We start from the raw sequence: 15277 nt of genomic DNA, 5'->3' as shown, positions 1-15277 counted from the left end.
ATAGCAATCAGTTTTGCTTATGTAGAAAACTAAATAAAGTATATGTAGCATCATCATTGTCTCTTCATCCAGTGATGTAACAGCCTGCGAAGTGTTGAAGCTCTCGTCACGAAGCATTTGTCAGCTCCAAATGTGAAGCTATCGGTGGTCCTACCAGATACCATGGCTATAAATAAGTAGTTTTTCAATGAGTATTTCTGGAAAAGAATAGATTATTTGTCAACTGAATTTACAAGTTGGTCAATTTTTAAAATTTTGTAATACAATATTTCAATGAAGAGTTCACAGCTGAGAGATCACCTTTAATGAGAGTATTAAGAGCAGTTGGCACAATTGAAATACTCATTACTTGGTATTAATCAAAATATAAGATCGTTACTATTCAATGTACACAAAGTTAATGTTAATCGGCTCTGAAATTTGGGAACCAGAATTATCAAGTATATATTTACAATTTATTTTAGAACTATAACAGTTAGTATTAGCATTTGTTACGTTTACACCATCGTATAAAAGGGTTTGCATGATCTTGAAATAATTATAGTAGGCAAATAAAAACAGTTTTACAACATTTGCTACATCATCAATGAAAATCACTTATAATAGTAGTGAAAGTATTTCACTTTGCGGAAGCACTGAAAATTTTAGAAATGTTCTCTCAGTATAAACCTCAACATGTCTTTTGGTTGTAGGGCTATCGAAGAATTGTACGTATGGCTCACTTAGTCTATAATTAGATAATTTCTTGAGCAGCAAGGTGTGATTCATTGTAACCAAAGCTTTTGATAGGTCAAAGTAGTAGGAATTTACTTAAATTCCATTAATTAGACCACAAAAAAATGGGATTTAGAAAGTTCATAAGTATTGTTGTAGTTGTTCTACCTTACTTGGAGCCAGTTTAAGATGTGTTGCTAAAGTCAGTTATTATAGTTTTCTTTATCCTGTTTGTGTGTAATAATAGAATATTGTAGAAACAATTACTAGAGACCTGCAAAATTCGCGGATTCATTCGGTGATAGACTAGAATTCAAACACATATACCTCTTAGATTATTTTGCTATTGGCTTACTGTTCATCTGGACGAATCTCAACCAGTTATAAACCCTCAACCAAAGAAGGATCAAATCACAGACAAACCAGCTGAGACGACTTACAAGTCGGCAGCCGATGAACTTGCGTTATTTGCCCAAGTGTACAGGTGTATGTGCAGTCTATCCTGAAGGCCATCGAAACCGCGAATTTTGCAGGTCTCTAACAACTACTTAAATTATAGTTTCAGTTCTCGGTTATTCTGTTGAACGTGACACATGCATAGTGACTTTCTTTATGTTTGAATTATCTTATCTGTATTATTTTTATGTGTTTCAGTTTTCGCCTGAGCTCGTGATCGTATCTGCAGGTTATGACGCTGCATATGGGTGTCCTGAGGTTAACAACTTTTGTTTTTGCATGCGAATCATATACTTTATTAATTCTATGTTTTTCTTTTCTGTGATAGTTTGGGCCTCAAGTGGTACTCATTTCTGCTGGTTTTGATTCAGCTTTAGGTGATGAAAAGGTATATGAACATATTTTATTTTTTCCTTATATGTGTTTGTGAAACATATTAAAATCGAAGTGGTCGGAGAGTTCTTCTGAACTCGAAACTCAGTTTTAAAATTGGCAGTTAAAGCTTATTAATCATTAATTACTATTATTAGGCATGTGCGAATATCAGTTATTTAGTTTGGATCGAATACGAATACCAAATTATTTGTGAGTACGAATATCAAATACAAATAGTAAGAATGATAGAATCCCACTAATTTTTTTTTTCACATCATGTTACAACTTCTGAAAAATTAGGCAAATGATATAATGTGAAAGGTTGGTTAGGTTAAGTCAGCTACAATAATTATACAGAAACTGTTTGTTAAAATATGTAAATTAAGAAATAAAACATTGTTTTTAATTATGCAGCTAAGCTTTCTTAACCTAAGCTAACAAACCAACCTTTCATTTCAGTTCCTATTCGCCTTATTTCCCAAAACCAGCTACTATACATGTTGATCCAGAAAATTTTCGCGAAAGGCAAAATACTGTGAAATCCAATGCAATCAATTTCACAAAAAAATGTGAATATATTTTTTTAAATGCTCTATTCCCAATTAAAATAAGTTCATATTTACATATTTAAACCCTAATTATACACAAGTTTTCTATGTTTACGCAGTCGGAAGTAAATTTTTTTTTTGGTTCAGTTGTATTATAAACACAATTTATGCTAACTTCATCTGGAATCTTATACTATTATTTACTTTTTTTATATATAGGTTTTTATATAGGTCATCAATACATACAGCAAAGAAACTGTTAGTGTGTCATATGGTGTTAGATCGATTGTAACTATTGATTTTGCCGTTGAAACTATGACGTTTACTTGTTTTTATAGCCACCGCAAAGGAGTGCTCGTGTTTTATGGTGGTGTGGGCCATGGTTGTTGACATTTGTTTATTATTTTTCCCCCCATTTATGGTGCGTGTGTCCTTGATGTTTGATGTGACGAAATGAATAAAAATTTTATTTTGTTTTCAAGTTTGAAATGACAAATATGAAATTTTGTGAATCATCCACGTGATTTTTCTCTTACAGTTTATCGAGACAGTAATGAAAAAAAAAACTTTGAATACTTGTTGCATGTTTAAAACATCACTTATTGTTCATTTTTTTGAATATGAAGTCCCATTAAAACATCAGAAAAGGGTATTTATATTGCACAAATTACGTAATCTCGATAGTGAACGTTGGTATACGACAAACTCATGAGGTATGTATGCTATGTCAAATATTCGTAAGCAAATGAATATTCGTTATTTCGAAGTGTTAGTATTAGAGGTTGAATCTAATACAAATAAGTTTATTATTCGTATTTGTATTTGAGAATTCAAATATTCGCACAGGCTTAGATATTATACGTAGTAGAAGTTGTTTTTTTTTTTTTTTTTTTTTTTTTGGTCATTTTTGGTAAGTGGAAATTTCCTGTTCAAGAGATTTCCAGATTGTTCTCTCTGTGACAGTTTTCAAAAGTACATTGCTCATATTCTATGATTTAGTAACAAACTATGCCAATTAACATGTCATATAAAAATGGTAAGGTAATTGCAAAATCTTACATTTGAGATAATAGCTGAATAAATTTTAGCTTATCGGATATGTAAGTTCATAAATTATACAGATCAACTTTTTTTCCAAATTTTTTTTTTTTAAAAAATAGTAATTGAAATATTATATTATAAAAATTTCATTTCAGATTTTTGGTAAACAGGTAAAGCACCAGAGGGTAGTATAAATGAATGGATAAATATAGATATTAATGAAGAAGCAAATGTACAAAGCATATCCAAATAAGCTAGTTCTGCTGTGCCATAAAATTTATATTGGGACAGCGGGTGTGGCTGGCCATTTATGAGAAAATAATTGTTTGGACCAAATAACCAGCCTTTTTAGTACAATATATATTTAAAGAATATTGTACTGCTACAACTTCGAAAACTTGAAAAATAAACACTGTAATTTTAGAAAAGAGTTCTTATTGTTAGAAAAGAATAATTTAATTTTATATATTTTCTGACTCAGTTGTTTTTAATTTTTGGGAGGCTTTGTTCCCATTTTTTTCCAGTATGCCTTGTGAAAGGTCACGATCTTGTATGTGATGTTTAACCTCTCTGAATGTGTGACCCGCATATTGTTGTTTTAAAATGTAATTACTTATGCATGCAGGAAGTGTGGTACACATTCCATTCACTGTTACATTGCTGTTGAATCTCTTGCATTTGTTTTACACTAAAATTATGCATCTTTAAGCAGTTGCAACAAGAGGGTAAGTGTTCTCAATAGGATGGCATCAAAAATTCATCACATCATAAGGCATCGATATTTTGTGCTGTTGAGAGGGTTGCACCCCATTATTTAATTTAAGAGGAGTAGATATCAAATGTGTAATGATGAACAACTCCATAGCAGCTTCATCATTGAAAAATATTTGTAGAAAAGCATATGTGTAAAAACTCAGGCTTAATGATCCTTTTTGCAAAAAAATTGTGCTTAATTTCTGCACGAAATAATATTTAGGACAGGGATTAACATGTGTGTTGTGACAAATCACAAAGGTGCCCGGATAAAACATTGATAGTTCCTTGCACATGGAGAAAACACTTAAAAAAATATTCCATTTGATAGTGCAGGTAGTTATATGTAAAGTTCTGTCTCTGATTGTTAATTTTTTGAAACTCTTAATGGTCGTATTTAAATTAAAAATTTTGAAATGAATCTTGGTAATTTATTCTTTTCCCGTTGAATCTACACGTCCGTTACTTGATGTGATCGAAAGAAAACACTCGCCACTTTAGTCGATCTCTACAGATCTGTGCCTTTATGAAATAATGTCCCTAGCACCTTCGATTTATAGGCACGACATAAAAGAACTTTGTCTCGCTGAACTCACTGGCCACCCGGGCCTACGTCGCACGCCTGGGGCCTAATTTATAATTAAAAAGGCCGAAAATTGAAAAATAATCAAGGTGGAAATACATTAAATGTGGCACAGCCCCGATCCTAGGCGTGAAATGTTCCACCTCTTATGTCCACATAACATTTGTGTTCAAGCCGCAAAATGGCATGGCCTATAAATTAAAAATACAGCTCTCGGCCACTATGTTAATTATCACGCCATGGTCACACACCTTAATAGTGGGGTGAACTCTAAAGAACAGACCCAGTAATTAAGCCATGAATAAATACTTTACATTGATTGCTACAATTTTCAATAAAAATTAAAATATTTATAAATTATAGAAAATGGAGTTTAAAGTTTAAAGGCCCAAACACTCGATTAAAACACTGCCCGTAAAACGGGAATGTTGCATATGCCTGGTCTCTCGCCTGAAACCACGTAGCGTCGGTCACGAGTGCCAACTCGCTACCACAGCTTCTTGCACTCCAGCAGGCCTCTCCGCTCGTTCCAGGTCTCGCCAGCCAAGAGACGAGTTACGAAGTCATCAGGTGCCGATCCACACCAGTGGCTTGTTGATTTGCTGTAAACGTCGCCGTATCCACCAACACGTCTCGCTTCCCACGTAGACGTATACATAATGACGAGTGTCCTCGCTGGTTTCTCGTACTCTGCATTCAACTGACCAAAATGATCCTCCAAAGAATGACAGCACATCCACGGACCATGTGGTTTTTATTCGCTCTGTTGCCACTCAGGCCGGGCAACAGTCCATATGTAAGCCATGTATCTCTACTTAAACACACGTGAGTGCAGTGTCCCAAATAGCACTCTATAGGCCACTCAGTGTATGGCCACAATGTCCAGAACCCATTCCAAGGTACCGTGTGTCCAGTTGATGTAACCGTAAAACTCTTTAAGTTTATTACGTTGCTTTTACGTAAGAACACCCCGGTTACTATTGGTAAGTTAAGGTCAAGTCCGTGCTAACACCCGACATCACTGCCCTGCACCGACAAGCTCAATAACCGCAGCCACCATATACATTATCACCTCAACGTCCACATGTCTCTACGTTACGCTATGCGCCCACATTTTGACCAGCCGAGCGAGAAAATGACTAAGTTCCAGCTTTACTTTGAAATATTTCAATCACCTGCTGTAACTATCTCGAAATATTTCTATCACTAATTTCAACTCTCGCTCGAAAATTTGTCACCAAACTTATTTGATATATCAGTGTCATACTATTCTTATGAAGTCCTGGCGGCAGTCAGGCAGTGTGATTTTGCGGGTCGGAGCGTCAGCGGGCGTCTGCTTCGTAGATCTTAGGCGAGCACCTTCTCGCAGGCGATGACCTTCTGTTGACCAAGCTGAGGGCTTATACCTATAGTTCTGTCCGTAACGAGAGCCTAGACATTCTTTCATAGCCTCCTAGCTGCTTGCGATAATGGCCCTTTTTTCTAGTGGAATCTTTTTTTCTACGCTGGGACACTTTTTTGATTGGAGTCTTTGTGGGAGCCTAACTTGCAGGCGTACCGAGTGCTGCGCATGTTAAGGTACACACGTTATATGTACAAGACACAGAATGACATGCTCACGGCACAAAAATAGTTTTATTTTTTTTTCTAGTATTTGTCTTTTAGTTTGTTATTGTGATGTGAGACGGGAGGGATTTTTACAATCACATCTTTTTAAGTAAGTAGAATAGGGGAATATTGGCCATGAAATTTTTAACATAATTCATGTTTATACACATCCTTATAAAAAATTTGTTCGTTGCGCAAAACCATTACAGCTATAGCCGTCAAATGCTCCCTTACTCACTGGGCCGTTGAGATTGACCTTTTGACGATAGCACAGATGCCGTGGTCATCACTTACCTGTAATGCTGCAGGCTGTAGATTCAAAGGGCCAAAAAACCAGCTCACTTGCCAAAGCTGGTATGTAGATTTGCCAATGTGCATGTTACGACAAACTCACAACACCAAGAATGAGTTCCAAACTTATTTTCGAAGGACGTTTCGGTGATCATGCTCTGACCACAATCCCGCATGCGGGGACCAAGGGACCAACCACAGTTCGTCAAATGCACGCAAAAGTAGTGCACAAATTAATACTTGTGATGGTTGAAAACAGCTGACCAGGCCAAGAAAATGGTCACGCGTCCGTCCATGCTGGTGGCAGGCACTCAAGTTCCTCTCCTCCCGCCACTCTGCCGCCACTCCCCATGAGCTCTGTCTTAAGGCCCCCGCCTACCCGGGCACACACATGGCGCGCAGAGCTTCAGGAAAAACAACGCAATTTCAAAAATACTAAATATATCCGAGTGGGGTCTGCTTACGAAAAGCATTCAAGAGTTCACTGAGGGCTGAAAAGTACTTTTGATTTCGGATTATAAAGTTTTAGACTGTATTTTTAGAAGAGTTAAAATGGCTAAAACGCATGTTTTCAGAGTAATTTTTAGGTATGAAACAACCCACACAAACCCTTGAAAGCACTTAAGGGACTTGCATTACCCCTTTATTTTCATTTCTCTGCAATATAATGTTACGGTCACCGCTCAAATTTCACAGTTATCCTGTGACGACGAGAAGACTGCGCGTCAATTCAGAGCCTTGCGCTTAAAGGCTACACCGCGCTAGAAACACCAGCGAGCGTCGCGCTTATCATCCCGCCTCACTAACACACATACACCCCTGACGAGGCGGGCCCCTTAAGTGGCCGCAAGCCAAAGCTTCTTCGGTAACATCTTTTCTTTTATTGTCTTTAAACATTCAACAGTTTTCCTAGTATTGAATGTAAATTATCACTATAAATTATAAAGACACCATGGTTAATTTATCCAAAACAAAATAACATAGTAAAATAAGTTAGGGTCATTCCAAATCAAATCATCCAGAGAAAACAAAATTTTGCACCCCACCCTCTCCGATTTTTATGAAATTTGTTTTACAGCATCTGTGAACAAATATAACAACGCGTGTTTTTTATTTTGGCCAAATTCACTTTAGTTATTATTTTATAATTTTTTTTAGAAAATTGTGCATTTCAACCAATCTGTTAATTGAGGTGCAAGATGAAAAAAGCACTTTTCAGTAAAAATTTAATTGTGAAGTTATTATTTAATACTAACTAATGAATTTTACAATTCTTACTTGAAATTTCATCAGGGTTCCAAAAATCAGGTTAAAAATAACATTAGACTCATATTAAACCCTTTTTCCCCTCTTTAAATTTGGCGCTCTGTAATTTTTTCCTCTGTACAGCGATTTCCGTAAATGTTCATAACTTTTTTCTAGCTGATCCAATGAGGCTGAGAAATGTCTCATATTAAAGAGGATGAAAAGTACTATAATAATATAAAATAAAATTCTTGGGTATTTGATGTTATCATTTGATAAAAAGGGAAAAAATTATTATATTGCTGAAAATATGCAGGTTAGCTCTAAATCATTATCAAATCAATAGTTAGAACAATCATATTATTTTATTTATTTATTATTACACATAACACATAGTTTGTGTACACTTTAAAATTAGTTAACCTTCTTTTACTTGAGATTTATATTTACAGTAAACTCTCGATTATCCATGTTAATTAGAACCCACCAATGTAAAAACCCAGGATAATCCTTTTCATGCTAAGAGCCCTCGAATTTGGATTGCACCATATATTTTCCTTCAGTAGAATTCTGAGCACAAGAGAAGGCTTTGTATTTTTTCTCAGCTATTGGAATGTAAACCTTGCAGCACTGCCCCCCCCCTCCTCCTCTTCCCTTTCCCCCCCCCCCCCCCCACACATGTATTTCTCCATCTGCTGGAGAGGCCCCCTTCTCCCTCCTTCCTTGTATTTAATTTTTTTTTCCTTGGTGGAAAGTTATTATTTCTTCTGAGTTCCTTGCCAGTTAGTATCATGACCATAGAAAAAAATTGTTGGTGGGAGGGGGGGGGGGGGGGGTTGCCAGGCAAACAGGGGCAGGCTGAAACAAACCAGGTGCTGTGAAGCAGCTTTCTGGGGGGGGAGGGGGGGGCTGGGTTTCAAGTGTGACAAATGTGACAGCTGAGGGGGTGAGATAAGAAGGGTCAGACCAAACACCTTTTTGACATCATTTTTAGAGAGAGCAGTGACTCACAGCAGCAGGGATGTTGAGCCCTCTAACCTCAGTTATCTCTGTGACCCTCTTGTGACAAGAGAAGCATAGCACTAGCAGTTTTTATCATTGGTTAATTGTGAACAAGTATAAAAATTATGAAAAGTAGTTTTGTAAAATAGTTTTTATAGTAAATTAATTTATACATAAAAGAATACAGTGTGAGTTTTGGATAAAGTAAACTGTGTTATCTTTAAAAGATTTGTGCAATGGGAGTGCATGACTTGATGTAAGTTTTTGGACATACGCCATTGCTAAGAACTTTTTCTGTTGAAGAAAAACTAATAAATAAAATAAATAAATAAAATAAAAATACCCAAAAAAAGACAAAAAACACACAAAATTAAGCAAACAATTGCTGTTGTCAACAAGGATATGAACACCACAAAATATTCCGAAACAGGAATATGGTCGAAAAACAAAGAAAAATGTACTAAGAGAACGAAAAAAAAAAAAAAAAACACAAATGATGATGACACATCTTCAAGAAAGCTGTCCAATAGCGAGGAAAATGTTTTACAAAAAGGCCTCAATTTCAGCATTGCTCCACGACACATTCCTGCACTTGACATAGTTTCATCTGTTGAGAGTGCAATATACAAACTTCCTGCCACCAAACAAGATGAATTTCGTTGGAATGTGCGTACAGCAATCACCTCAGCTGGTCCGCCTAAACCGAATCTGCCGCCTGATGAACTCAAGGCCATCAAAACTCTGAAATCCGACCATACCATTGTAATCCTCCCAGCCGATAAGGGTCGTGCTAGAGTCATACTTGACAAACCAGACTATGAGAAAAAAATTACTGATTTGATCACCACAGATCTGAAAATTACGGATTTATCCTTCAAGATGAGATTCAAAGTTATCATTGGTCCCATGCATCTTGCACACTACATCCAGTAGTAGTTTATTACAGAGACAATGCTAGCTCCTCTTGTTTCACAGCAATCATTTTGCTTTTTATCAGATTACATTAAACATGATGTAAACTTTGTTTATGAAGTACAAAGCAGAATTTGCAGTTACATGAAAGCAAAACAATCAAAAGTAACAACAGTAGAATACATCACAGATGGCTGTGTTGCACAATACAAAAATTTCAAGAGTTTAGTCAATCTTTGTTTTCATGAAGCAGATTTTAGTCTAAAAGCTTCCTGGACTTTTCATGCCACAAGCCATGGAAAATGTGCTTGCGATGGTATAGGTGGCTCAGTTAAACGATCTGTTACAAGAGCCAACCTCCAAAGACCATATAAAGGCCAAATTTGCACACCAGAAGAAATGTTTAAGTTTTGTAGCAAACACTTTTCAAAAATAATATTTCAATTCATTAATATAGATAGTGTAGAAAATGTAGAACCAAAGTTGACTCAGCGTTTTAGTGAACATAAAACTGTACCTGGCACATGATCTTTCCATTTTTTCCAACCTCTATCTAATACTGTAATAGCAGCAAATCGGATAAGCAGTGACAAAGATTTTTCATCGAGGTATAGTTTATCGCAAAAACTAGAACTTCCAAATTTCCAACCAAATACCTACATAGGCTGTGTGTATGAAGATAAGTGCTTCATTGGACTCATTTTGGAGCTTGATGATGACAATAAAGATGCTGATATCAATTTTATGCACCCTCACTGGCCATCACAGACATTTTTTTGGCCAGAAAACCGAAATGTTGGAAGAGAGTATAAGTGATAGGTCGCTTTTACAAACATAATTTGCTCCATAGATGTTCCACAATTAATTGCTCAAGTTGGACAAATGATGTTCAGTCTTTCTAAAAAAAAGTGTTAAAAACATTAATGCTGCCTGGCCAAGGAAATATTAAGTTTCATATCAACAAAAAAGGTAAGCCAAAAAATTAAATAAATTTATTAATACCTATAATTTTTAACACACTTTAACTACCTACTCGACACATGAATGTTACCTAAAAATCCTAAGTAGTAACCTTCACAAAATTAAAACTATATGATTAGTTTCATTAGCCTATTAGTGTGTATAAGCTATTTGTTATGTGTAATAATAAAATTAATATATTTGTTCTAACTATTGATTTGATAACGATTTTAGGCTAACATGCATCTTTTCAGCAATATAATATGTTTTTCCCTTTTTATGGAATGATAACATCAAATACCCATTAATTTTGTTTTATATTACTATAGTACTTTTCATTCTCTTTCAAATGAGACATTTCTCAGCCCCATTGGATCAGCCAGAAAAAAGTTATGAACATTTACGGAAATCACCGTACAGATGAAAAAAATTACAGAGCGCCAACTTTAAAGAATGAAAACAGGGTTTAATATGAGTCAAATGTTATTTTTAAACTGATTTTTGGAACCCTGATTAAATTTAAGTAATAATTGTATAATTCATTAGTTAGTATTAAATAATAACTTCACAATTAGATTTTTACTGAAAAGTGCCTTTTTCATCTTGCACCTCAATTAACAGATCAGTTAAAATGCACCATTTTCTAAAAAAAAAACTTATAAAATAAAAACTAAAGCGAATTTGGCCAAAATAAAAAATATGCGTTATATTTGTTCATAGGTGCTATAAAAAAAAATTTCAAGAAAATCTGAGGGGGTGGGGTGTAGACCCCTGGATGATTTGAAATGGATTGACCCGTTAGTAAAATATATTAAAAAGCCAATTAATAACAATTATTCATGAAAAATTCTATGGTTTCCGGGGTTGGCGCTGAACATTTTAGCGCAACCAAAATAAACTTAATTAAAGTACATTTTTACTTAAAATACATATAAAATCTCTTGATCTATGTTAACAGTCTTTGAAACAGCACTTCCTTTTTTAATTCTTTAAAATACAGTGTGTGTGACCACAGTGAAGGGGGGGGGGGGGGGGGGGGGGGGGAAGAAGGTGCATAAATGTAATTCAGTAATAAGAATGAACTATATTTTTGAGAAAGCTTTGATTTTAGTGTACCGGGTGTATTCAGTAGGTTTTCCACTCATAGCTTTTGAGACAGGTGTCTTCAGCCGTGGATGCTGGAGCCTTGGAAGTCTCCGGACTCATCCAGTGTAACTCTACAGTATCCCTGGTAAATAAATGCATCCGTGAGAGCAGATTTTTATTGTAAGCAACTGTGTGCAAATAATTAATTTTTCTGACTGAAATATAAAACTGGTATCCACTTTAAATATGTACAATTCACTTTTTTAGGGAGAAATGCTGGTCACTCCGTCATGCTATGCTCACATGGTGTGGTCTCTGATGCAGCTTGGAAATGGGAAAATAGCACTGATTTTAGAGGTAAAGTTTCCATATGCAAATTTTGAAAGCAATAAATGAAAAAAAAGTGAGAATTTTAATGTATTTATGTTAATGTATTGAAAATACTTTTTTTTTTTTTTAACTTTAGATGCAGCAAGCAACTTATTTTCACAAGTTGGTGATGATAGGCTAAGGAAACATTGTGTATGGACTGGGTTCATCAACTCAAGCTTAATCTGAAAGATATTACACCTGACCAATAGTCTACAGTTGTCACTACGTTCATTGTGTGGTGTTTGGTTTTATGCTAATTGTTTCACTTTTTGCAGCAACTTTTTGTTCATGCACTTACACTTTTTACATTTGATTTCACAAATCACCACAAGCTACCATTCTGTTAGTTTAGTTATCCAATGGCTCTCCCATCAAGTAGTTTATCTTTGAGGGAACATTGTTGGCAGCAGATATCTGAGGGTAACTAAACAGATTAGACTAATATTGGCCAGAAATTCATTTGAAAGTGATCTCTTATGCTTTGCATCAATTTGTATAACAAAAAAATTCAATATTGTTTTAAATAGATTTTTCATATTTCTTTGACATGATACCTTTAAAGCAGTCTTAAGATATTTGACCAAAGTATAAAGGTAGTTTAAAGTTAAGTAGATTCAAAAGAAGTGTTCTTGATTTATTGAGGAATAAAAAGAAAAGTTATTGTTTACGATGTTATTGTTTTTGTATACGTTACACAAACATGTTTTCTTACAAAGTGTCACATTTATTTTAATAAAGATCGCAGGCTTTTGCGGCCATTGTCTGGAGTTGATTCGCTTCTGGGTAGTAGCCGCATCAAAGGCAGTGCTAATGATGGCAACTGCAACGTTGATCAAAACGTCAGTGAGATCTTTACCTTCGACGTGACTACAACCAGAAACCAAACAACTCCACATTTATTTAAATTTTTTAACATGCTACTATGCTATAGTAATTTGTTTTGTATTTTTACAGAATAATGCTTTTTGTTGGCAGCTTTTTTCATACAAAACATTTCAAAGACAATTTTAAATATTAGCCTTTATTACTGTCAAATTTAATGAGAAATGTATCATAGAAATCAGTAATATCTGTCATTTCTTTGCGGCCACGCTGTTCTTTGTGTAGAAAAAATATGTAAACAATCTTTGATCCAGCTTGTGTGACATCCTACCAATCTGGACCTGGTAGTTATCCACCTGCCATTGATAAGAGAGGAAAAATCCAGCAGTGTTTTCTTATTGAATTAAAAAGTTATGCTGGCAGTAAATTTTGTTCACTACAGATAACCTTAGTTCCGTGTAAGAAAAAGAGTTGGTATGCATGACGTGAATGATGCTGTTGTTTGTAGGGTGGCTATTGTCTGAAGAGCCTGGCAGAAGGTGCGGCCTTGAGCTTGCGTGCACTTCTCGGGGATCCGTGCCCGTATTTGGGCCCATTGCCACCACCTTGTTCCAGGTATGCATTCCTTTTGTATCTCCCGTGCATCATCACTCATTTTTAGGGGCAGGCATTTTTCGCTACAAAATCTGAACACTTATTAGACTGCAACAAGGTATACCCGCACCTGTGGTTTCTTCCTTGTGATTGGCGGCCGTCTGCGAGAGAAGTCGTCGCCTTATTTGACCGAGCCACTCAGGACGTGTTTACTTCCGTGCTGAATCACGGTGATTGGCGTTGTTACAGTCAGTATGTACCTGGGAGAAACTCACCCAATCACGAAACACAGACGGTGCGAAAGTGTTTTAACTTTTGTCTAGTCTCGAAATCTTTTCGCGAAATCTGCATGCCCCTACTCATTTGTTTTGGAATATCTGTTTAGAAGGGTTCCTTGCAAATTTCTGCTCTCATTCCCCCGAAAACTACATTTTAACTGCATCAGAACTAACTTACTATTAACACAAACACTTTACTATTAACTTAAAACTTTTGTTCCTTTGGATCAAACTGTTTTTGTAGGTTTTTGATGTGTAAACATCTTAGCTCTCACTGTAGAACATTTGATAGGAGTCAATTCATAAAAACGTAACGGAAATTGATGCAAGGAAAAGTGTCGATCACATGTAGCAACATAAACCTGTACATTGTCAATTTCGTAAATATTGGGGGACATAACCAAATGTGTTGTTGTGCCAAATGAAATTTTATGATAGTGAAACTACCCTGGAATATTTTTGGTAAACTAAAATAGTAAAATAATAAGTTTTAAAATATCTAACAAAACTGGCATTACAATGTTAGTAATAGTTATTCTCCTTCCAATATGTAAATGGGCTCGGTAGCACAGTGGAAGAATGCACACGTGTCAACCTCAAGGGATGTAGTTCAAATCTTGCTGCTGGAAATTTTCTTTTTTACTTTTTTTTTAGTAATATAATAATATATTAATAATGATTAATCAGCTTAATAAGGTTAACATTTGTTTGTAGAATGTATTTACAGACTGATTTCAGTTGTTTGAACAAAAACAAATATACAAACATATACTTAGTATTATACTATGTGTTTTAAAATGTTTCAGGCTAATATTTTAGTAATGCCATAGAGGCATAAATTCTAACGTGTGTGGAAACTTTATAGTATTATCTGTTTAGTGAATTTTAACAAGATGGGCTATATTTTAATAAAATTCTCTGTCGAAAATCAGTTCCAAAGCCAGGGTAAAATATTTTTGTTTTTTTTCGTGCTACTAATTGCTATCTACGTTTGATGGTGGGAAGCAATACTTACTATTCAGGCAGCAGGTGCAGAAAGTATGTGTATAATTTGCATCCAGAAATTGTGGTATTTGAAAAGGGTATGTTGTATTTATCAATTAATGTATCAAGCTGGGCATTACTTTAAAGAATTCTATGTTAAATTTTGTGTCCAAGTTTCATATTATAAGTTTATTTGCAACATTAACAATATGAGAACACATGACTTTGCTCGTTACTGAGCTCACAAATCTGTATGATACACTAATAATCATTTATCATGCATTTAATTACCATAGCTCTCTACTAGCTAACTTGTATAATAGTTACAAAACTCCCATCACAAATTACACAGTTTAAAAAGCAGAAATGTATAATTCTTCATTTATTTACACTATAATGTACCATGTTGTATTAATTAAATTTCACATTTCATTTTTTAAAATTTAAAACTTACTCTAAGTTGTCAATTAGGCCAGAGTTACTGGGGCTGCCACTTATGTAAATAAACAATGTGTATGTATATATATATATATTTGGAAATTGCATAGTAGTAAATTGGAACAAAAGAAAGTAATATTTTTTTTTATATTTTAAAAATTATATTCCTGAAACAGTGTATAAAGATGATTTTCATATATCTTTGTGAAAACGAC

The 15277-nt window shown here is 34.9% G+C and overlaps 1 protein-coding gene across 5 annotated transcripts in view; it reads left to right on the top strand.

The window, feature by feature from the left end:
* Positions 1 to 15277, top strand: part of LOC134529112 (histone deacetylase 6) — a 116008-nt gene that overhangs the window by 39188 nt on the left and 61543 nt on the right. For 3 of the 5 annotated variants that reach the window (XM_063362865.1, XM_063362861.1, XM_063362863.1), the window contains exons 8-10: positions 1369 to 1428; positions 11842 to 11931; positions 13277 to 13383. In XM_063362865.1, coding sequence (XP_063218935.1) covers positions 1369 to 1428; positions 11842 to 11931; positions 13277 to 13383 — 257 coding nt within the window. Of the gene's footprint in view, positions 1 to 1368; positions 1429 to 1498; positions 1559 to 11841; positions 11932 to 13276; positions 13384 to 15277 lie in introns of all 5 variants that reach the window. The other 2 variants (XM_063362866.1, XM_063362862.1) reach the window with 1 other exon arrangement.

Source organism: Bacillus rossius, chromosome 2 (genome assembly GCF_032445375.1).
Source record: "Bacillus rossius redtenbacheri isolate Brsri chromosome 2, Brsri_v3, whole genome shotgun sequence".
Taxonomy (NCBI): Eukaryota; Metazoa; Arthropoda; class Insecta; order Phasmatodea; family Bacillidae; genus Bacillus; species Bacillus rossius.
Note: the sequence above shows the minus strand (reverse complement) of the source record. Positions and strands in the feature narration are given on the sequence as shown.